The sequence below is a fragment of the Anabrus simplex genome, chromosome 12, assembly GCF_040414725.1.
Source record: "Anabrus simplex isolate iqAnaSimp1 chromosome 12, ASM4041472v1, whole genome shotgun sequence".
Lineage (NCBI taxonomy): Eukaryota > Metazoa > Arthropoda > Insecta > Orthoptera > Tettigoniidae > Anabrus > Anabrus simplex.
The window spans coordinates 23829596-23853154 of NC_090276.1; the positions used below are offsets into that span (position 1 = coordinate 23829596).

The 23559-nt window shown below is 37.5% G+C and overlaps 1 protein-coding gene across 2 annotated transcripts in view; it reads right to left on the bottom strand.

Annotated features, from left to right (window-relative positions):
• Nucleotides 1–23559, bottom strand: part of ApepP (Aminopeptidase P) — a 79156-nt gene that overhangs the window by 14548 nt on the left and 41049 nt on the right. For both annotated transcript variants that reach the window (XM_067156426.2, XM_067156425.2), the window contains exons 8-11: nucleotides 19967–20096; nucleotides 16114–16263; nucleotides 2353–2482; nucleotides 1931–2108 (exon numbers count right to left, since the gene is read on the bottom strand). In XM_067156426.2, the coding sequence (XP_067012527.2) occupies nucleotides 1931–2108; nucleotides 2353–2482; nucleotides 16114–16263; nucleotides 19967–20096 (588 nt within the window). The remainder of the gene's footprint in view (nucleotides 1–1930; nucleotides 2109–2352; nucleotides 2483–16113; nucleotides 16264–19966; nucleotides 20097–23559) is intronic.

Below are 23559 nucleotides of genomic sequence, written 5' to 3' on the forward strand. Positions count from 1 at the left end.
ATATTGATGAATCGTGTATTCATGATTGGTGGAAGAAGAAGGAAAAACTTCTAAAAAGTAATGGCAATCACAGAGCGTTACACGGGCGGAGTGCAGTGTTTCCGGATATTGAAGAACTCCACAAATTTGTAATAGAAAAACGTGAGTTAGGATATGGTGTTTCTAGTGAAATGTGTCAACTGAAAGCACTAGAGATCTCAAAAGAACTCAAAACACAAGGTATTACTGCAAGCCATGGATGGATCCGAAACTTTTATCAGAGAAAGGGATTGTGCATTCGGAGACCTAAATCTATATCATGTCGTCTCCCTGGGGAGTATGAAGAAAAATTAACAGTCTTTCAGCGTCACATTATTCATTTGAGGAAGCAAAATTTTTATTTGCTGTTGCAAACTGGGAATGCTGACCAGACACCTGTCTATTTTGAAATGCCATTGAGAAATACAGTGGATACGAAGGGTTCTAAAAGTGTAACCATCGGAACAGGTGGTAACGACAAGCAACGATGCATGGTAATGTTGTGCGTATTAGCAGATGGAACCAAACTCCCTCCATATGTGGTTCTGAAAAGGAAAACACTTCCGAAGGGAACTTGCCATCCGGTGTTATTGTTAGAACACATGAGTCCGGCTGGATGGACCGTGCGTTAGTTGAGGACTGGGTGAAATGCGTTTGGCAACGTTGCCCAGGAGCTTTGGTACAAAAACGGAACATGCTTAGGTTGGACAGTCACCGAGGACATACAACTGACGTCATAAAAGATATGGTGAGGAAAGGAAAAACCGATCTTGCGATAATTTCCAGAGGACTCACTTCTATTCTACAGCTGATGGATGTGTGCATGAACCGGCTTTTCAAAACTGCAATGAAACAGTTGTACACCAAATGGATGTCTGATAGTGATCACGTGTTAACACTAACCGGACGAGTGAAGAGGCCTGAATCGGAATGATATGCGGCTGGATCAAGACCGCATTCCCAACGATCTAGTGTCCAAAAGCTTTAAGAAATGTGGACTTTCAAATTCAGTGGATGGTAGTGAGGATGACTATTTGTGGAAAGATGTCAGCGATGAACGTTGCCACGATGAAACTTCCGAAGATGGTGAATTGTGAATGATCTGAGTATTGGACCAATTTTATTTACGATTATTGTGATGATTTTATTAATTGTAAGCTGTTTGAATTTATATTTTTTCCGTATTTTGTCATCTCAAATATAGGGTGTGGGTCTTATTCGGTGGCGGGTGGTATTCGGGATTATACGGTACTGTATATTTAACCTGCGTATGCATAATTTTGAAAAAGTCGTAATTCTCAAAAAGCACTATAAAAAATTGCATAAAACTTAAGTTTTTTATTCAAAATTAGCTTAATGTTCTCACAAAGGTATCATACCCATGATAAAAAATACATTATAAAATTATAAAATTAAGTCAAATTTTGAATTTTAAGTTTTCAAAACATCATAAATTTTAAAATTTGTATAGTTTTAAATGAAGAAACAAACTCTATTGCAATTATAGTCACACTCACATGTTCTCTATCCTCCTGTGAGCTACGAAAAAAAAGAACAGGGATGCGCCTCCAAAAATATGAGTAAGAGAATGTTCTTTCTTAGTGCGTGCATTTTCATTTAAATTGTCTTGGCATTCCTAATGCAACCACTACATTACAGCCTGGCATCAAAAGGTTTAAGCAATGTTATCAAATAAGTCTCCAGAGCACGCTACTGACAGATGACAAAATGGGTGGTGTTTTGAAAGAAAATAACTGTGTTGGACACCCATGGTACATGAAATGCTAGGCAATACGTCAAAACACAAACTTCAGTGAGGTCACACCGCAATTATGAACCTCTGATTTTTACCTACGAGTTACATGAAACAGGCTCTCAAATACAGACCCTTAGTTGTATATGAAATAATTACCATTCGATAAACACATTCCTTCTTGCAGGCCAGGATCATCAGGATAGACTCTCCAAGATATTCCCATGGGTCCTTCATGAACATTCAGGTAATGACCTATTCCATGACCAGTTCCATGACGGTAATCGAGACCTACATCCCAAAGATATTTGCGAGCCAGTGTATCCAAACAGTTGCCCTGGTTGAAAAAGAAAGCGACATGACAGGTTAAACCAACATTAACAGTTAATTATTTGAGGTAAGAAATCGGATTAAGATTGAAATACTCTATAAATTAAAAATATACATTGGGGTAACATTTCCCTCCTTTCCCAGAGCATTTTTATGTACGTAAGTTGTTTCCCATGATTTACACTTTTCCCTCATTTACACCAGTATTTCTTGGGTCTCTTGAAAAGTATAAAAGAGGGGTAATACTTTACCTTAATCTTGGATGGGAAGACAGCAGTACCTAGTTGGTGTTGGCCTTTAAACACTCTGGTAAAACATTCTTTTTCATACTGGCTAGGAACTCCAAAGTGAATGGTTCGTGTGACATCTGTGGTACCATCACTGGAAGGACAGAAGACAATAATAAGCACAACCAATCTAATACATTATCGTCTCGTCCGTTTGCAGAACCTTGTCCACAAATTATTCATGAACAGACCCCGCTCCGTTGCAGGGATTACAACAATCACACTGAAACACATAGTGAACATATCCAAAATGGTCCTCTACGCAGACAACAAGCAGCTGGAAAAAATGTCCATTAATTCTTCTACTTCTAAAGTACTCTGTAGTATTACGAGAAGACCAAGTTTTTCCCATGAAAAACATCCCCAAACTGTCACCCCCACCTCGCTCAAATTTCACTACGGGCAGTCCATCTCCATGGCTAAATGGTTGGCGTGCTGGCCTTTGGTCACAGGGGTCCCGGGTTCGATTCCCAGCAGGGTCAGGAATTTTAACCATAATTGGTTAATTCCACTGGCACGGGGGCTGGGAGTATGTGTCGTCTTCATCATCATCATCACGACGCACATGTCGCCTACGAGAGTCAATTCAACAGACTTGAACCTGGCGAGCTGAACTTGTCCTCAGACACTCCCGGCACTAAAAGCCATACACCATTTCCATTTCATTTCAATATGAGCAATGTACAGCCTGGCATGTATCATTCGCTCCCCTTTCCCACCTGACTGCCATGCAATATAGCGTGGTTCAACACTTCAAATCGCACATCTCCAGTAGTCCACAGACCAGTGGTAGCACTCTGACTAAACCGAACATGACATTCAGCGTCGAAAGACGAGTGCCTGAACTCTGAATCCTAATACTCGTATCTTCCAGCGCACAGTCATGGTGTTTTAGGTCCTCAATTAACACACTGCGAAATTCATGGGTGAACAGCATTATAAAATGTCATGCGATATTTACATACCACCTTCTTTAGTGCTACGAATATAATGAGAACCCCGTTATAACATCACTTTTTTTCTGTCCCTTCAAAATTCCTATATTAAACTGTGTATTATCCTCCGGTTACAGCGAGAGCCCTATCACTGAAGCATCTGTTATTATTATCGATGAAGCGTGCACGATTTTTTTCTGTTACAAATATTTATGCACCCAGCCATTATATTGGATGCGATCAATCATCTTCGGTATCGTTTCCTCGTTGTATCCAATAGCGAGCTCTCTTGTCGACATTTGAAGGCGATTATAAGCTATAAATTTCATTTTTTATTCCGTACTGAAGTGCAATTTATTTCTAAATCTCAATACAATATATCAAGTAAATAACATTACATCAATCTTGGGACTAGTTTCAGCCACTTAGTGGCCAACTTCAGCCAAATAAAAATTAAACCGATTATGTGATAACTAAAACATATACCAGACAAAGACAATAATTATAACATTAAAATATATATATAACAAAAATTATGGTTATGATCTTCTTGTCATAATATGTTTAAGTTGACATAGGACCTCAAGCAAAGAAGTAAATCTGGAAATGATAGCCAGAATGATGAGGCTCACCTCTACAGTGAAATGTACAGTATATCTAATGTCTGATGTAGAACAAGCACCGACATGTTGTACGAAGCAGGCATTGTAAACAAAGGAGTCTATTAGTAATACCTGTCAACTGCTGTTCTCTAAAAGAAAATTCTAAATGAAAGAGGATAACAAGTTTTCATAATACATAGCAAAAAAAAAAAAAAAAAAAAATGGGATTACAAATTGCATTTGAAAAAACAGAAATGATGCCAACTTTTAAAGTTGATTTACCAGTTATTCAACTGAACAGTAATACAGAGATTAAAATTGTTCAGAAATTCAAATATCTTGGGGAAATAATAACATGGAACACAAATGAAAAAGAAGCAATAGAACACAGAACAACTAAATTTAAACAAGCACAAAGACTTACCTGACCAACCTATTAAAAAAAATCTCTTTCGATAAACGCTAAGCTGAAACACTATAATTCCATAGTTAAACCAAAGTCAACTTATACTAGTGAAACTTTATTCAAATTAAATGTAAAATCTACAACAGACAAATTACAGAAAACTTATAGAAGAATTCTAAGAACAATTATTAATAAAAAACACCAAGTTGGTGGACAATGGAGATTGTTGCCTAACAACATTGTCTATCGTGAATGTGAATCAATAATATCTACAATGCCTAAAAGAAGAATTTCCTTTTTCTGTCACATATCAGGATTACCAGACACCAGGATATTGAAACAACTATTTGATTACTTTTTGAAAAATAAAATCAATAATAATTGGTTCAAAGAAATTCAGGATGATTTGAACTGGGTATAACTCAGCAACAAATCAAAGACAGAAAAGAGAAGAGGATTTTGAAGAACAAAAGCATAAGTCTCAAACTAAAAACAGTTGAACGGAACAATATACTATATCGGACACACAAAGGGCTTCCAGGTCGGAGAGGATGAGAAAGTTCTGGGAAAAGAAAAAGAAGAAATTAACTCAAATTTATTGATTTAAGTGCTCCAATGTGGGCATAAAATATGTAAATAAATAATACATGCATAAATAACGTGTTTGTTAACTTAGAAATAAAGGCTGAAGTAAACTATCATTTATTTTAATGTTATATATCCTGAAATTAATGTGATACACCTCAAGGTATGGCAAAGTACATTACTGATTTCAGAGGATAGTTTATATTTTATTTAAAGTCAAAAACTTCATCAGTGATCCATACTGAACTAATAGTTACAATGCTAAAAAGCATTGTAGTTTATATTTTCTCGCATCTCGTTAAATTTTGGATAAACTATTCCCATGTGAATATGTAGCGAGGAGGTTATCATTTCTTTATGTGCGCTTGAAATACAGTAGAACATCGCCCCACGTGAGCATCCTAATTAAATCAAGTTTTAAAAATCCAGCATTATCCGTTCCTCGAAGAAATGATTTCCCGTATCAACCGTCCAGAAATTTCAGTCCTATCAACGCTAAATCCTTGATCAAGCGTTTTTCAAGAAACTGTATCTTACGAAAGGATGGCTACGGCATACTTATGGATCTTGGTGTTAACGTCCCGTCATTGCAATAATTTGAGGAAGTACTATACCGGAAAAGCAATTGGCGGAGAACTTGCATAAGGGACTATGTTAACATCACATTCGGGTGGTACTGTTTAGAGAATCGAAATCATAAAGCAGAGTGTCCACAACAATTGGAAGGAGACTACTCTACTTGAAGACAGAACGAGTTTCGTCAAATGTTCGTAGGCCTATTTGCAAAACGTCTACATTATGTCCATGGTTACACGTTGATTTTTTTATTCTTTTCGAGTGTATTGCCGAACAGGTTTTCGCCACTTCCCTTAGGGCACTGTATAGTCACTGAACTTTCAGGCAGGAATCGAAAATGCTCCTTCTTAAGTACTGGTAACACAAATTTAGTATTTTAATATTATTGTAGACCACAACAGATGTTGCACCTTACATATCGATACATAAAACCATGGGAGGTTTTGGGATTGCCTATTACTGTTCTGGTCCTAATATAAAACTGGGAATTTAACGTTTTTGTGTTAAAATGTTATATAAAAACTGCATTAGTTTTATCTGCACGTTACATGTAAAAACTTTGTATCATTTCGCACTCGTACCGACTTGTACAGCGAGCGCGCTTTCCAGCTGAGCTCAAGGTCACGAATAACCTTAATTTCGGAAGTTTTGATGATAATTTTTTCTTTACAATTTGGTTGTGATTAATGATGGGCAGAATTAAATATAATGCATTCAAGAACTTGAGAATCGATACTTACATTTGAAACCATATTCTCGAGTTCAACCTAACATTTAAAAGTCGATGTAGGCCTAATTTACGTGGTACAAGATTTCCACAGATTCACGGACAGTATACCGGTGACCAGATCACAATGGAATTTTTTTATTTTATTTTGCCACCATGTCGGGCGCTTTTGTATCCAATGTGCTTTATTTTATTAGATTAGAGAATTAAAAAATTCTTGTGGCCGATTGTTGTTTGTCCTGGTGTTATTAGGTTTTTCGAACAGTTTGACTGATCAAAGTTGCAGAACTGAAAGAAGTTTTCAGAGGAAATTGTCGAAGTTTCCCCGGTAAAACTGAATGTAAAGTTTCTAAATTTTTAAGTCATGTACAGGTAATTAATTTTTGACGCTGGACCCGTGATCGAATTTGCCTGCCTCTCACCCGGAGGGCCCGGGTTCGATTCCCGGCCAGGTCAGGCATTTTTACCTGGATATGAAGGCTGGTTTCAGGTTCACTCATTCTACAATTACCTTTAATTGAGGCGCTATTTAATGGTGAGATGCCGATGCCAATCAAGAAGCCAGGATTAACGGCCGAGATGATTTGTCACGCTGACTATGCGTCACCTCGTAATCTGCAGGCCTTCGGACCAAGCAGCGGTCGCTTGGTAGGCGGAATGCCCATTGGGGCTGTAGTTTGGTTTGGTTTAGGGGTGTTTGTAAGATTATAAGTATACATATTTCTTTTTTTTTATGTTTAGCCAAATTGTTGATGGTTCATTCGTTCCTGGATTTTCCATTTTCCTGTGTTGTATGCTTTTTTTTTCCATGGTCCCTCCAAAAATGGAGAATCAAGGTTCTACTGTATGTTTTCATGATACATGTACAGTTAGGTTAGCGAGTAAATTTTTTGCCTTTATGACTTCTCACTATAACAGACTTCTACTGTAATTAATTACTTCTTCTTCTTCTTACACTGCGTTTCGCATCTGTGGGGTTGAGAGTGTGAACTGTGTCACACATGTGGATTTGGCCCTGTTTTACGGCCAGAAGCCCTTCCTGACGCCAAACTTATATGGAGGGATGTAATTGCTATTGCGTGTTTCTGTGGTGGTTGGTAGTGTTGTGTGTTGTCTGAATATGAAGAGGAGAGTATTAGGATGAACACAAACACCCAGTCCCCGGGCCAAAAGAATTAATCAGACAGCGATTAAAATCCCCAACCCGGCTGGGAATCGAACTCGGGACCCTCTGAACCAAAGGCCTCAACGATGACCATTCAGCCAATGAGTCAGACAGTGTACTTAATTACTGATGTGAGTTTTTTATTATAGTGGAGGCCTTTTCAGTTTTGACTCAGTTAATTCATAATTGTTCTTCAGTCTGTCAAAACTAATTTATGAATAAATAAAATTTAGAAAATACCATAAAATAAATTAATAATTTAAACTGTTCCATTTTCAGGTAACAACTTAATAGTAAATAGGGAGCAGGAAATTTTGCATTTTGTGATAGTCGCAAATTTTAATGCAAATTTCAGCTGAAAATGTGAATAAATGTGAAATTAGCCACATACTTGCGATTTTGTAGATAATTCATTATAATACATACTTCATTATAGACTGTTACACCTTGCCGAGTTCAGTCTGCAAGCCTCTATGCATTATTTCTTAGCGAAAATCACGTTTATCAACAGAAAGATGTCCAAAACTCAATTTTCAACATTACTATTGATTAGTATTCGTTGAATAGATTGATTAATACAACGGTCAGATAACTTTTTATTGGTTATTGCCGATAGACGATATCTTCAAGATGCGAAATGTGTGTCATTTTCTTCCTGAATTTCTGGTTTAATACAACTTTTCTATCAATTATTACCGAAAAATACATTGGCACGAGACAAGACACGAGATGTGTTCCCACTTCCCATCATTCTTGTTTGAACTTCATTGCACACAAAGTGAAGAGAATAAATCTGCATTAATCGTTGAGGTTATAGGATGCATGACTATAAATGCCGGTGAGAAGGCTTGGCAATATTCAAATGAAGGTTTACATGCCACAGATTCTTTTACAGCGGTCTACAAATTTTGTAATTGCGGAGTTACATGGGTAAAGAACAGTATTCTAAAACATGTTAACAGCGAAAAACATGTAACAAAGCGATGACCCTAACAAACAATGTTGACAATGGGCATGTTTTATCTCATTAAAAAACCTAATTTTCAGAAAATGTACACTAATTTTCAAAATTAGATGCTAATTTTTCCAGTCCCTAATAATAAATTAAATTGTCTCTGTCAGTAATAGCCTCTTATTATGCATTTTCTTTTTCAGGTACTAAATCTATCTATATATAAAATACGAGCTTTATCTGTACATTGCTCAGAATTTGAAAAGAATGGTATTTCTGTATCGGCCATGTCCACAGTAACAAAGAAATGCACTTTTTACTTTTCCATAATTTCTGTCTGTCTGAATGTATGTACACGCATCACTAGAATATGGCTAAAGAGAATTTAATGTACATTTGTTTTCAAAGTTGGTGAATAAGACGCTATAGTGTAAACCATAAATAATTTTATTCATGCTCATAGAAATGGTAGTTTAGAGGACGGCCTAAAATTTAATTTTCAAATATTTATGTTATTAGTGGTCCTGTCTTGATAAAAATTGGTATGCAGTCGGGGAATAAGTCACTACAATCTAGGCTATAAATAATTTTATTCATGCTGAGTGAAATGGTAGTTTAGGGGAATGCCTAAAATTGAATTCTTAAATATTTTCGTCATTAGTGGTCCTATCTCATTGAAAACAGGTACACAAAGTCGGAGAATGAGCCACTACAATCTAGGCTATAAATCATTTTATTCACGCTAAACGAAATGGTAGTTTGAGGGAAGGCCTGAAACGTAATTCTCGAATATTTATATTATTAGTGGTTGTATTGATAAATACTACATAACCAAAGTTATATAGAATTAAATTCCCGACCGTTTAAGTCTTATACATTTTTACTGTACCGGCTATGATAACACAGATATTCATGCATTTGTATTTTTGTTGATATCGACGCCCAGCCACGAGAAAACAGGTTAACAGAATTTCATGGAAATCTCCATATAGAGTCGGGAAATAACAAACTACAGTCTAAGCTATAAACAATTTTATTCACCCTGGAAGAAATTGTAGTTTAGGGGAAGGCACCTACAGTAAAATTTAATTTTTAAATAAGTATGTTTTTGGTCCTATCGAAAAGTACTGCATAACGAAAGTTACAGAGAATGTAATTTCCGATCATTTATGTTTTATTCAGTTTTACCGTACCGACTATGATGAGTGGCTTGATTTATTAGTTTCATTTTCCGTATTGATAGTTCTCGTATATTATAGATAAGAAAGGATCCACCTTACCAATACAAGTTTTATTTAAATAAGGTTGTACTTACAATACCGGTTTTGACTTTTTATATAGTCATCCGCAGCTGTACATTAGTACCTTCATACAAGTCAAAGTTAATTAATATGCCTTGCCTAGTAGAAAAGTCATAATAATGGAGTGTGTCCAGCGTTCAAATTGGGCATGTTTCAAAGTAAAAGCTGACTATATGTACAATGTAAAAATGAGTGTGGGTGTGTCTTTTAGGCCTAAAATTCGTGTGGATTAACTTATTTTAAAAGTACAGGTACATACACACTTTAAAATATATAGTACATATTAGATCACATTTTAAAATATGCAGTTCATGTTAAAATCCATTATGATGACTAGGAACACTTCATTAAAATGAAGTTAACATCTTGCATTTGTCAACTGTCTTATTTTTATCCAATATGAATGGAGAATGTCCGTATTCACAGGCAGTGCTTTCTGGAGTTCTGCTATATGTTAGGCTTATCCACTAGTTTGATTAATAGAATCTTCAGTTATTGATAACAAGTCTAATGTGTAACTAGAGGTAGATATGTGCAGCTGCGATTCAATGTTGCCTTAAAGTTTTAAAATACAGTCTGCTTTTGTGCATAAGTATCAATTGCAGAATGGTGGCTCTTTTCTCGTCTATAATTGCTGGTGTATGTCTGTAAGAAACGAAAGATGGAATTAGGAATTTATAATCTGAAGAATGCCTGCTTGTGTGTGTGTTTCCGTAATGAATACTTACTATTGCTCTCGTGGCTGAGCTGTGTCAGATTTGGCTGCCTGGCGTGTACTGTATCGTGTTTTCATGGTGCTAGTGTCCGTTGCTGTAAGGGGAGTGGAGGGGTGGGTGAGGGGAGTTGTTGTCGTAGGAGTAGGGGTGGAGTTTGGCGTGTCGGTCGTCTGCGCTGTGGCATGTGTTGAACACTGTTCATTGATTATTTTAAGATAGTAGTTTTTTAAAGCGGGGATAACTTTGTTGAATATGGTGTTGGTTTTTTCTGTGATTTCATTTATGTTATAATTAGGATTGGTGTATTGGTCTAGTGATATGTACAGTTCTTCTGTTATATTGAGCAAGGGGCCTTTAGGGTTTATATTTAGTATTTTCATGTCGTTTGCAATGTTCGTGAAATTGTATCTATTCATCAGTGTGTTGGCCTATTGTGGAAAAATGATTGTGTTTTACGGCATTAACATGTTCATTATATATGATTGCAAAGTTCCTACTGGTACGTCCTGTGTAGCTTGTTTCACAGTTGTTGCAACTGATACGGTATATTCCTGAATGATGGTATTTGTTAGTACTATTGATTGTCAAACAATAGTATTGCAAGCAGAGCACACATTAATAAACTTAAAAATAAAATCACACAGAACAACCTTCTTATAACAAAAGCAGATAAAGGCAACACCACGGTTATCATCGATAAAGATGAATATATATCAAAAACTAAAGAATGTTTTAAAGACAATACCTTCCGAATCATACGTGAAGATCCAACCAACAGTGTACAAAGGAATCTAAAAACTCTACTCAAAAACACACATTTTTTACTTACAGAGACACAATCTATGAGCCTCACGACAATGAACCCCCAACTATCAACTGCAAAAGCCTATCCGAAAATACACAAAGACAACATACTGATGAGACCTATAATAAATTACAGGGCAAGTCCAACATACAAACTCTCACAATTCATCCAAAAATTCCTTAAGAAACATTACTTTTTCAAGCAAACAAAACTATACGAAATTCACTAGATTTTTGTAACAAAACCAAAGACCTGCAAATAGAACAATACCATACCATAGCTTCGTTTGACATAACCAACATGTATCCCAACATTCCCACCAAAAAAACCATAGAAATAATTCAGTTTAATCTCAAAAATCACAGCAAATTAAGCAACCTAGACATGGAAGAATTGATAAAATTACTTGAATTTGCTACTAATAATAACTATTTCAGATTCCACGACACAATCTACCAACAACATGGCCTACCAATGGGGTCCCCTGCTTCCGGTATACTGGCTGAAATTTACATAGACTATCTAGAACATACATTCATTAACACAATAGACAGTATATTCTTCTGGTGTAGATTTGTCGACGACATTTTTATCGTCATTGACAATAGACACACCTGCGAAAACACCTTATTGGAAAGACTAAACACAATATACCCACGCATAAAATTCACAAAAGAAACTGAAAACCATAAATTATCTTGATTTGACAATAACTAGGCACGAAAACCACTTATCATTCAAAATATATCGAAAACCCACACACACATTGAACACGATCAAAATAGACTCCATCCCAATACTCATAAAAAAGCAGCGTATTATAGTATGATCTACAGGGCTTTCAACAACCATTATAAAAACTGACTTAAATGAAGAAATACGATTAATCCATGAAATAGCTAAAAATAACGATTATAAGAAAGACATGGTCAATACATTCATTCAAAAAATCAAATCTCAACCAAAAACCAGATTGACGAAAATAGATAAAGCATTATCCACCTTTAACAACACACACATATACCCATAAACTAATATATTCAAAAAACACAACTTAAAAATAGCCTTCAAGACTACGCACAATAGTATTAACATCCTACATAATGCCAAGATAATCAATAGTACTAACAAATACCATCATTCAGGAATATACCGTATCAGATGCAACAACTGTGAAACAAGCTACATAGGACGTACCGGTAGGAACTTTGCAATCATATATAATGAACATGTTAATGCCGTAAAACACAATCATTTTTCCACAATAGGCCAACACACTGACGAATAGAAACAATTTCACGAACATTGCAAGCGACATGAAAATACTAAATATAAACCCTCAAGGCCCTTTGCTCAATATAACAGAAGAACTGCACATATCACTAGACCAATACACCAATCCTAATTATAACATAAATGAAATCACAGAAAAAAACCAACACCATATTCGACAAAGTTATCCCCGCTTTAAAAAACTACTATCTTAAAATAATCAATAAACAGTGTTCAACACATGCCACAGCGCAGACGACCGACACGCCAAACTCCACCCCTACTCCTACGACAACAACTCCCCTCACCCACCCCTCCACTCCCCTTACAGCAACGGACACTAGCACCATGAAAACACGATACAGTACACGCCAGGCAGTCAAATCTGACACAGCTCAGCCACGAGAGCAATAGTAAGTATTCATTACGGAAACACACACACAAGCAGGCATTCTTCAGATTATAAATTCCTAATTCCATCTTTCGTTTCTTACAGACATACACCAGTAATTATAGAGAGAAAAGAGCCACCATTCTGCAATTGATACTTATGCACAAAAGCAGACTGTATTTTAATATTTTAAGGCAACATTGAATCGCAGCTGCACATATCTACCTCTAGTTACACATTAGACTTGTCATCAATAACTGAAGATTCTATTAATCAAACTAGTGGATAAGCCTAACATATAGCAGAACTCCAGAAAGCACCGCCTGTGAATACGGACATTCTCCATTCATATTGGATAAAAATAAGACAGTGGACAAATGCAAGATGTTAAACTCATTTTAATGAAGTGTTCCTAGTCATCATAATGGATTTTAACATGAACTGCATATTTTAATATGTGATCTAATATGAACTATATATTTTAAAGTGTTTATGTACCTGTACTTTTAAAATAAGTTAATCCACATGAATTTTAGGCGTAAAAGACACACCCACACTCATTTTTAGATTGTACATATAGTCAACCTTTACTCTGAGATATGCCCAATTTGAACGTTGGACACACTCCATCATTATGACTTTTCTACTAGGCAAGGCACATTAACTAACTTTGACTTGTGTGAGGGTACTAATGTACAGCTGAGGATGACTGTATAAAAAGTCAAAACCGGTACTGTAAGTAGAATCTTATATAAATAAAACTTGCATTGATACGGTAGATCTTTCTTATCTATAATATATGATGAGTGGTATTTCAGAGTCTGAAGAAAACTAAATGTGAAGGCCTAAAATATCGCAAGCGCATAACATTGAACAACAATAACTTTTTTTTTTGCTAAGGGCTTTACGTCGCACCGACACAGATAGGTCTTATGGCGATGATTGGATAGGAAAGGCCTAGGAGTTGGAAGGAAGCGGCCGTGGCCTTAATTAAGGTACAGCCCCAGCATTTTCCTGGTGTGAAAATGGGAAACTACGGAAAAACATCTTCAGGGCTGCCGATAGTGGGATTCGAACCTACTATCTCCCGGATGCAAGCTCACAGCCGCGAGCCTCTACGCGCACGGCCAACTCGCCTGGTAACAATAACATTACATTGACCATTGTTTGTTGTGATGTTATTTGTCTCTTATGCTGCTTCTCAATTCCTATAGATGGGATTACTTCTGCGTACCGAGTATAACATCCTAACTGAATATTGGCGGGAAATAGCCGAGGAGTTAGAAAACTTTCTTTTTTTAGCATGCCATTCCTCTCGTTCATTCATTTTCTGATACAGCTGGTGCGTAACACACTGGTTCTTCATAGTACGGTATTCCAGTTATGCAATCCCTACTCTGACGCACTGTTTTGAATGAGCAGTGTGCATAATTAAGGCATAGGCTGTTGTAGTAGTAGCAGCAGCAGCAGCAGTAGTATGACCTGGTCTAGAATAACAATTTAAACCTATTCCAAATTATAGCACCACAATTCACTAAATAACTCAAAATTCAACTCTGAAATGAGCCGTTTCTTAAGAAAAGCTGCTTCCTCTTCACTTTCATTAAATTCTACATTCATTTTATTCCAAATTATCAGTGAAGAGGGGGTTTCTCCTCTGGCTTGGAGGAAAAATTTGCCTCCAGGTCAGATATATTTTTCTGCTGCCAGTGTAGTAAATTGTTATCTTCCAACTCATCGGGTACTCCTAGGAAACAGATTAGTGAAACGACAGTTTTTGCCCTGGGAGTCTGCACCATTCGACCCTCTCCCTGACGAAAAAAGACAATGAGTGTCCACAAATCACGGCTGTCTGCGGCTTGGTCATTCCAGCTCTGGAATTTTGGACAGTTAGATCGGCAGTGTAGTCCTGTTCGTTAAAAGTGAGAAAATGTGTGGTGTTTCATTTGATCGAGTACTTCATATGAAAGCATTGCTTTTAATCGCGCCATTCCCACTGACGTCATTTTAATGTACGTTCATTTCAGTTGGGAAAACCACTAAGACAGTCTTTCTGAGGATGTAAAAAGGCAGGTGGAGAGTGAGGGTCTACTATTATAATGAAAACTCCCCAACTTGATTGTGATTGATGATATGCAAGTGGGTCTACCATTACAATGAAAATTCCCTAACTCAGTCTTCATATGAGAAAAGATGTTTGGTGAATTCCCCATCGCGTTTCTAGGGTAATGTTAAGAGCTATGCAATTTAATACAATCTTGCTCACAATGTGTACACTAGAATTTCGTATGCAATGTAGAATTCCGTAGGAAGCATGGGTACATAAGCTAGTTTTACTTATTTATAAAGTGAAGAACCTAACAGTTATTAATTACTGGTGTGTGTGTTATGTGCGTGCGAGTGAGTATGCTTCAATGAATAATACAATCATCTTCAGGGTTCCAAGAGGTTAGATCCAATTCAAAAGGTCCAAAAAGAGAAAAGGTTCATACTAAAACATACAAAAAATTTTGTCCATTCAGTATGGTCCAGAGAGAAAACGTCCAATCTAAAAAGGACTGTGCATTACATTGCCCAGTGTATCAGTATGTCCACCGTAATCAAGTGCCCAATATTTAGCCCAATGTATCCAGGCAGTGGTAAGAAGTCCAATTAAAGTTGCCAAACATTAACGTTCATAGTTTTGTTTGTTATCTACACAAACATCGGAACCGATGGCTTCAATAGCACACGAAAATGCTATTTGCTTTACGTCGCACCGACACAGATAGGTCTTATGGCGACAATGGGACAGGAAAGGCCTAGGAGTGGAAAGGAAGCGACCGTGGCCTTATGGCCTTATGGAAAACCATCTTCAGGGCACGGCCAACTCGCCCGGTCACACAAAAATGAAACTATCGAAAATTTATATCACTATCATTCAAAGTCTATACATTGACGGTGATTTGATCGTAAAGTGTGCACTGCCTGGTGCACAACAAATGTTTACTTATGTTTCTTAATTTATAAAATTGTTTGTATTAACCTGCCACTGGAAAGTATTCAGATTTGAGGACATTTCCATTACTAGACCTTATCCAATACCATTCTGAACTTATTATTTTTTTTTTTTTCCAAATTGGATCACAGCCTGAAGCAGACATATCTGGTTTTGATATTTTGTATGTGGATATTCTGCACAACAGAACATTTTCAAGTATTGGGCCCTCGCATGCTATGGACATTTACGTAGACTGGCCCTTTTCTCTGATAAAGATCTTCAGGGACACTGTATAAACAATAATGAACTCACTAGTACTGGCCACCAGAGTCACACAGGTACAGCTCTTTGGATGTTATCGCTCTGTCGGTTTCAGGAGAAGGAGAATAATGAATTATAGCTCCGTTGGGTCCAGAAGAGGATATGGTCTCGAAACTTAGACCAACAAAGTCTTCTTGTTCTCTGTAATATGACAAAAAGAATAATTATCCAATTAACATAAACCATGTATGCCATCCATGCAGAACTTCAAACTAAGAATGGAAATATTTCATCAATTAAAAGTATTTTCAAAAACAAAATAATAATAATAATAATAATAATAATAATAATAATAATAATAATAATAATAATAATAATAATAATAATGTGGAACCTCCTTTACCCAAAACCCATTATCTGAGATACAGTTTAACCAAAATAGTCAGTTACATTTTAAACTTACAATATTTGTCCAGTTTTCAGAGGAAAACTTTCTTTCTTTTTGAAAAAACTACAGTATTTGAGAATTAGGGTACGAACATACCGAAGATGCATTGCAGCTCGCGGTCGATGCCTCAATGTCACCTCCTGGTAACACAAACACACAGTTTTAAATGGAACAGTTCATGTCAAAGATGCTCGCTTCCATTCACCATCGCGATTTACCAGGAGGTCTAGCGCGATGACAAGAAAGTTTGTGTTCCCATCCCTGTAGAACGGGAGGCATCGATGTAGCTTGCTCCTGATTGGCTTGTCCGGATTGAGATCACGTGATATATCCCCCCGTTCTACTGTGCACTTGATCCAGGTGTTCACAGAGCCCGCGTGTGTATTCGTGTGGTAGTTATTGTACTTCACAGTATCAATTTTTGATTCCACATTGTTGTATATGTATTGGAACATCTCAAGAGACATTCTCATGAATGAATGGAATCTGCCCGGGTGGTGTTTCAGTTCTTCAAATAAGTTGTGATATTCCCCCAGCGTCTGCCTTCTTTTATTCATAGGATGAGCATTCCACTGGCGGACTGACTGATTTGAAAGTAGCCACCATCGTGTGCTTATACACGATGAATCACTATCACCACTGTTACTTGAATATATACTCTATACTTGTAAAAGCCCAGCAATAGAGGATAAATTAATTTTAAGTTGAACGTGGAGATCTAAACATTACGTCCACTCACTGTAAACACATCTCAGAACGCTGACAGGTAAACCTCGACTGCGACAGCGAGCTGCGATGCATCTTCGGTATGTTCGTACCCTTATAATTTGTGTACACTGATGCACCTGTGAAATTCCAAGGCAGTAGTTGCTTAATTTTGAATCACCCCAGTGTACAGATTGATTCTGCTTCTCCACACTATTCTTTGGTCATGATCATCACTTCCGCTCTTGCAGATGACCAGGTGGGGGCAAGCAATTCGATTTACACTGCACTATACAGATAGGTCTTACGGTGATGATGGGATAGGAAAGGGCTAGGAGTGGGAAGGAAGTGGCCAATGACTGGTGTGAAAACGGGAAATATGGAAAACCATCTTCAAGGCAGCCAACAGTTGACATTTGATCCCACTAACTCCCGAATGCAAGCCCACAGCTGCGCGACCTTAACCGTACGGCCAACCCACTCAACGGAAAACCATCTTCAGGGCTGCTAACATCGAGGTTCGACCCCACTATCTCCTGAATGTAAGCTGACAGCTACGTGAACCAAACCATTAGCAGAAGTCAGAAATGTTTAGAAAATGAAGAAAAGCAGTTCCAACATCTACCTGCATGAAGGGTTGTTATCGTTATTGTTGGGTGATATTTTGTAATATCGTGAAACTTTCGTGACTTGGACTTTCAGAACAGGGGGTGTCTGCCCCTGTCGATTCTAGAAGCATGTTCTAGTTGTGTACTAGTTTCGTAAGATAAATATTTCCGTTGGAGAAAATACCAGGAGTTTTGATTGGTGAATCTAGGTGGCGAGCGGTAAGCTTCTGTGGCCAGATTGGTTACCTGGTGATCGGACCGGAGCCAGCTTCGCCCTACTTAGACATTTTTACGCTTATCGTCGGCCTAGCGAGCAGACGCGCTTTGGCGATCCTCCTACCCGGGATGGCCTGCCTTTCGGTAAGACAGTCATCATTATCAAAAGGCTTTGCCTTGTCGCTGCAACAATTGATCTCTTCTCTCTGCGATCCTTTTCATCTCTCCATAACCTTGGCATCCCATCATCTCAACTACCTCTTCAATGATCTTCTTTCGTAATTAGTAAATTAATTTCATTTCCCTTAGGTTTTGCCTCCCATAACTTTGTGTCACTTGATGTATGTTAGTTTTATCTCTGCTGCACACCAGAAGAGTTTTTGGTGTGGGAGTAAATTAAACTAGCCTCTGCATCAAGTTTTATCATTTCTGGCTTCCCTCTTGTTCCATTATGTAGCACAATTATCTGAAAGCACAGTTAACTTTCACTTAATATTGTAAAATTTTTAATCATGTGATTCCTATTACCTTTAATTGTTGTATTCTGGAAGTTGCATTATGTTAATGTATCCCTTTGAATTAAGGGTAAAGCCCTTGGTAAATTACATCTAAACTCGTTTGTTTTGGGGTATGATAAACCTGATTTTTTGGACTGTTAGAATTTCTTTTGTAACGTTAATTTTGAAAAAAATATCTACAGATCAAGAGATCACCGTTAGTTTTCTTTCAATCCACAAGCGCACATCTCCCCATGTCCCTGGTAGGGTTCCCCACGCCTGTTCCACACCCTTCCCTTTTAGTTGTCAAGTTGATCAACCTGATGTTCTTTTGCTTGTTTTCTTGATGCAGTTTCAGATGGTGAATTTGTTTGTCTTAAAGGTGTTCAAATTCCATGTAATTTAAGTTCTATTATTATTATTTCCTTACCATGTGTCGTGTAACTGCGAGTAAGCGGTTACATATTTCTGTCGTAACCAGATTTCCATTTTCATCTTCAAGTGCCTTTATGGTATTCACTGGTTTCCTTTTACCTCTGATAACACTATACAGTAGAAAAATATGGAAGGCTAATGCTACTCCAGAGCAACACAGGTTGCCTTGTATCTCAACCACGCCACCAGGTAGTGAAGAACATTGGAAGATCTCATCCATCATCATCATCCTTATCATTTAACCGTCACCAGTCACCCAAGTGTGCTCTTCATCTTTCTCTATCCAGGTTCATTTCTTCCTTCTCAACTTGGTGCCGTTCCATTCCTCTTCCTTCCAGGTCCTGCTTTACTTGACTGATCCACCGTTTCCTCTAGGTCTTTTGCCTTCCAGTTCCTTTTCTAGCCATTTTTTTGTTGTTCTCATTTGATCCTTCATTTTTGCATGGCCATACCATTTGAGTCTTGATGTTCTTACATTTTTGCTTAGCGACTGCTTTACTTGTGTGTTATGACAGATTTCTTCATTCAGGATCTTATCTCTTTTTGTTTTCTGTCGCACTGACCTTAGGAACTTCATTTCTGCAGCTTGAAGATCTCCTTCATCCTGAACAGAATATGGACAAACTGCAGAAGATGCACTGACTCTTTGTTTAAATGGGGTATGACATCTTCACCCAGCTGCAACTGTGGTGCTGAATATCAGAATGTTTGGTATATCATTCAGAAATGCTCACATTTCCTGATGACCCGGAGGAATTTCTGCTGGTGACAGATGGAGGGATCAAATTCACTGACCATCTAGATCTTTCAGAGCAGTGTTAGACATGAACTTAGTTTAGTTTAATTATAAGTTCACTCACATTAATATTCAAAAAAAGTATACGCAATATACATACAAAATTATCATCATCATTGAAGAAATTATTATTGTGAACATCTGTGCTATCCTACAAAAAGAATGTGGCAATCAAAATATAATTTTCTGATATACTTACTTTCTGAATTCTTCAAGTCTCTTTGCACCAGATATTTCAGTCACTTTTCGCCTATGAAGCAGCTCATTTTCTAACCAGGCAAAGTAACAGCACAAGGCAGCAGCATCCTTAATGTGAGCATTTATCATTCCTGGAAGAGCATTTAAAATAAATAGTAAGTAAGTAAATAAATTAATTAAATTCTAGAGATGTTTTTGTGAAATATAACAGGGGTGGAGAAAGAGAGAACAGAAGTCATTGAAACATGCTGTTACAGAAGAATGCTGAAAGTAAAATGGGTGGAAGATCACAAATTAAAGAGATAATGAATCAAGTTGGAACAGACAATTTTGGCAATAACACAGACTTTTAGTATCCTTCATAATGATGCCCCTGGTTCCAGAAGTCAAAAAATACAGCCGAGGATATCAACACGATGACTTTGTGACACTCAAATATCTGGCGGTCATCTAAACAGGTACCAGTCAGTTTGGAGGCTAAGGGTCTTAATAGTCTATACATGCCATAGGTTTGATTTAGAATGGTGCTACTTCATGAAAGCGAACATGAAACTACCATATTAACTCATGTATTGGTCGCACGCAAGTAGACTGTACTAACTTTTAAAATGCTTCCCGAGGAAAGAAGTATTAAATTAAGAAGTTAAGAATAAAAGAACTCAAAATGAATCTACCCAATCTGTAGAACTTCCTAATGGTGAGGTTATTTATTTATTTACTGCATGGCTAACACATCACATTACATACAAATACAGTAGTAATACATAATATTTACAGTATGAGTGGTTCAAGTTATTTAAACAGTCAACACACACAGGTGAGAGCATAAACACGTCTCTAGGGTTTCCCTGGTAGGCGGTGAGAGGACACTGCTCCACAATGTGCCGTACTGTTTGCTTCTCAGCACCACAATTGCACGCCGCCGAATTAAGTATTCCCCATTTATGGAGGGAGTCAGCACATCTGCCATGGCCAGTGTGAATCCTTTTGATAGTTGTCCAGGTCTTCCGTGGAAGATCAAAACCCTTTGGTTTGCTTTTCAGCCATGGTAGATTGTGATATTCTGATGGAGCACTGGATATCCATACTTGCTTCCAGGCCTGAAGCAGATTAAAGTTAGTGTCTGCCTGGTTTCTGGCTGTTCTAACAGATGGGTGTCTAGATTTTAGCCTGTCAATAAGAGCATCATACATGTCACCATGGATTGGCAACTGACTGTTGTTGGTTATTTCCTTATAATCTCATAGGAGAGCAATGGTTAGGTGACTAGAGATAAGACCAAAATATTACAGGAGTTCCAAAGGCACTCTGAAACTTTGTTGAACTGTTATGAAAATATCACTCCATTAGACGACAAACCTTATGATTTTGGCAGCACAATTACCACTAGTCTGACATGGTTGGAATTAGAGACAGCAATATCTGAGCTGAAAAACAACACATCAACTGGATCAGATGAATTAAGTGTTGAGATGATCAAAGCACTAGAAGAGTTTGGACAACAGTGGATGGTACAGGGTACTAAAGAGAATCTGGAAAAAGAATGTAATACCCAATGACTGGAAGCAAGGAATCATCACCCCATTGTTGAAAAAAGGTGATAGAAAGAAATGTACCAACTACAGAGGTATAACTCTGCTGTCACATGGCCTCGAAATCTATGAATCCATCCTTGAGAGCAGGATTAGAATATATGTTGAACCTACAGTTGAGGAGGAACCAATATGGATTTAGACCTCACAGATCAACTATAGCCCTCATTTCTGCCACCAGAATGTTCTATGAGAAGTACTGGGAGAAAGGTAAACCACTTATAACTGTTTTTCTGGACATCGAGAAAGCATACAACCATGTACCACGCAGGCATATATGGGAACGTTTGAGACATAAGAAAGTGCCTGATGACATCATAGCACGAGCAAATGGATTATTTGATGAAACCCAGTGTTGTGTCCAGGTCCAGGATGGAAGGTCAGGCTGGTTTGAAACGAAGAGTGGAGTCCAGCAAGGAAGTTGTCTTTCACCACTTCTCTCCATAATCATAATGGATGAAGTTTTAAAAGCAGTTAAAAGATAGGATCCAACAACTAACGCCCTGGTTTTTGCTGATGATGTAATGGTATGGGGTGAGAAAGAAGCAGAAGTACAAACTATACTAGATCTCTGACATGAAGCTTTTACAACCTTATGTCTCAAAATCAGCAAAACGAAGATGAGGAGATGGGTATTTTAGACATCTTCCGGTATTCAGGTAGTGTTCTGTCATCAAACAATACCATACATCAAGAGATTAGCTACAGAATACAGAAAGCTTCCAAATTCTATCACGCCGTACGTCAAATACTTTGGGATGAAACATTTCCGTTAGTTTCCAAGATCAGCTTGTACAAAATATACCTAGTACCTGTATTGACGTATGGCGTGGAAGCAGCAACACTTTCTGGATCAACACAGAGTCCTCTTTAGCAAACAAATGAAGTTCCTCCATTCTTGTCTTCAAAAAAAGAAAAATGGTTAAAATAAGGAATGTGGATATGCGGCAACAGTTTTGATTGGAAAGTAGCTTGCTGGAGACTAGACGTGAAGAGATTGCAATGGTATGGTCACATGAAAAGAATGGACCCTAACAGGACTCCTCAAACATACTTCGACCACAATGTTCCTAATGGAAAATTCTAAATTCCCATAGAGGGAATTAGATATTTTTCACCAATAGAACATGTCAAAAACATATCAGATGTAAGGCTTTTCAGGCGTTTGCTCTATTAACCAGTGTTTTGTCTTAGATCTGACACTAGACTAGACTACAAATTTGTTACACACCCCATCTAAAACACTTTTCACACGGGGTCTTAATCTTTACGCAGATATTAACATGACCGGTGGTGGATAAATTTTTCTTGCAATGTAAACGGTTGAAACACACAGCGGCAAACTCGGATGTTAGTTTTGCGATATGGTAAAACCTAGTTAATTCAAAGTCGTTGGGACGCAAACATTGGACTTCGAATTACGCGACTTTGAATTAACTGCTAACTCGTACTTCAGAAATGCCTTGCCGCACCAAAAAAATATTCTAAGATCTGTTACTGCATGCAATTAACATTGATTCACAGTTTAAACCTTTCAAATGCAATGGAAAATAACTATTTCCAAAATGTATCCAACAAGGTGCATTTACAGTATTCAAATAATGCACTTGGATAACTCCTTAACGAACATAACCACACACAACGAAAGAAAAAAAGGGGGAAAATATTAAAAAACGAGAAGTCTATGCTGGCTCCCCTGTGTAGGTACTTTATTCACAGGATTACTGTACTGTGTACATTTTTAGATGCCTTGTATTTGCATAAAAACTACCCAATGCCCTTAAAACATCGTGGCTTATCGAACTTTCCTATGACACGGGGAGGAAGTCTTTCGCTTCCGTCTACATTGCACCACAGTACAGCGATCCCATCTCCTTTTAAAAAGTCCGTTTGGGCTAGGCACATAAAAAACAATGCTGTTTCATTGGCACTGACAATACTGTCGTTGCATACGAACTGATTATGAGCCACACTTTTTCGCCAACTGTCGGCGTCGCCAAAG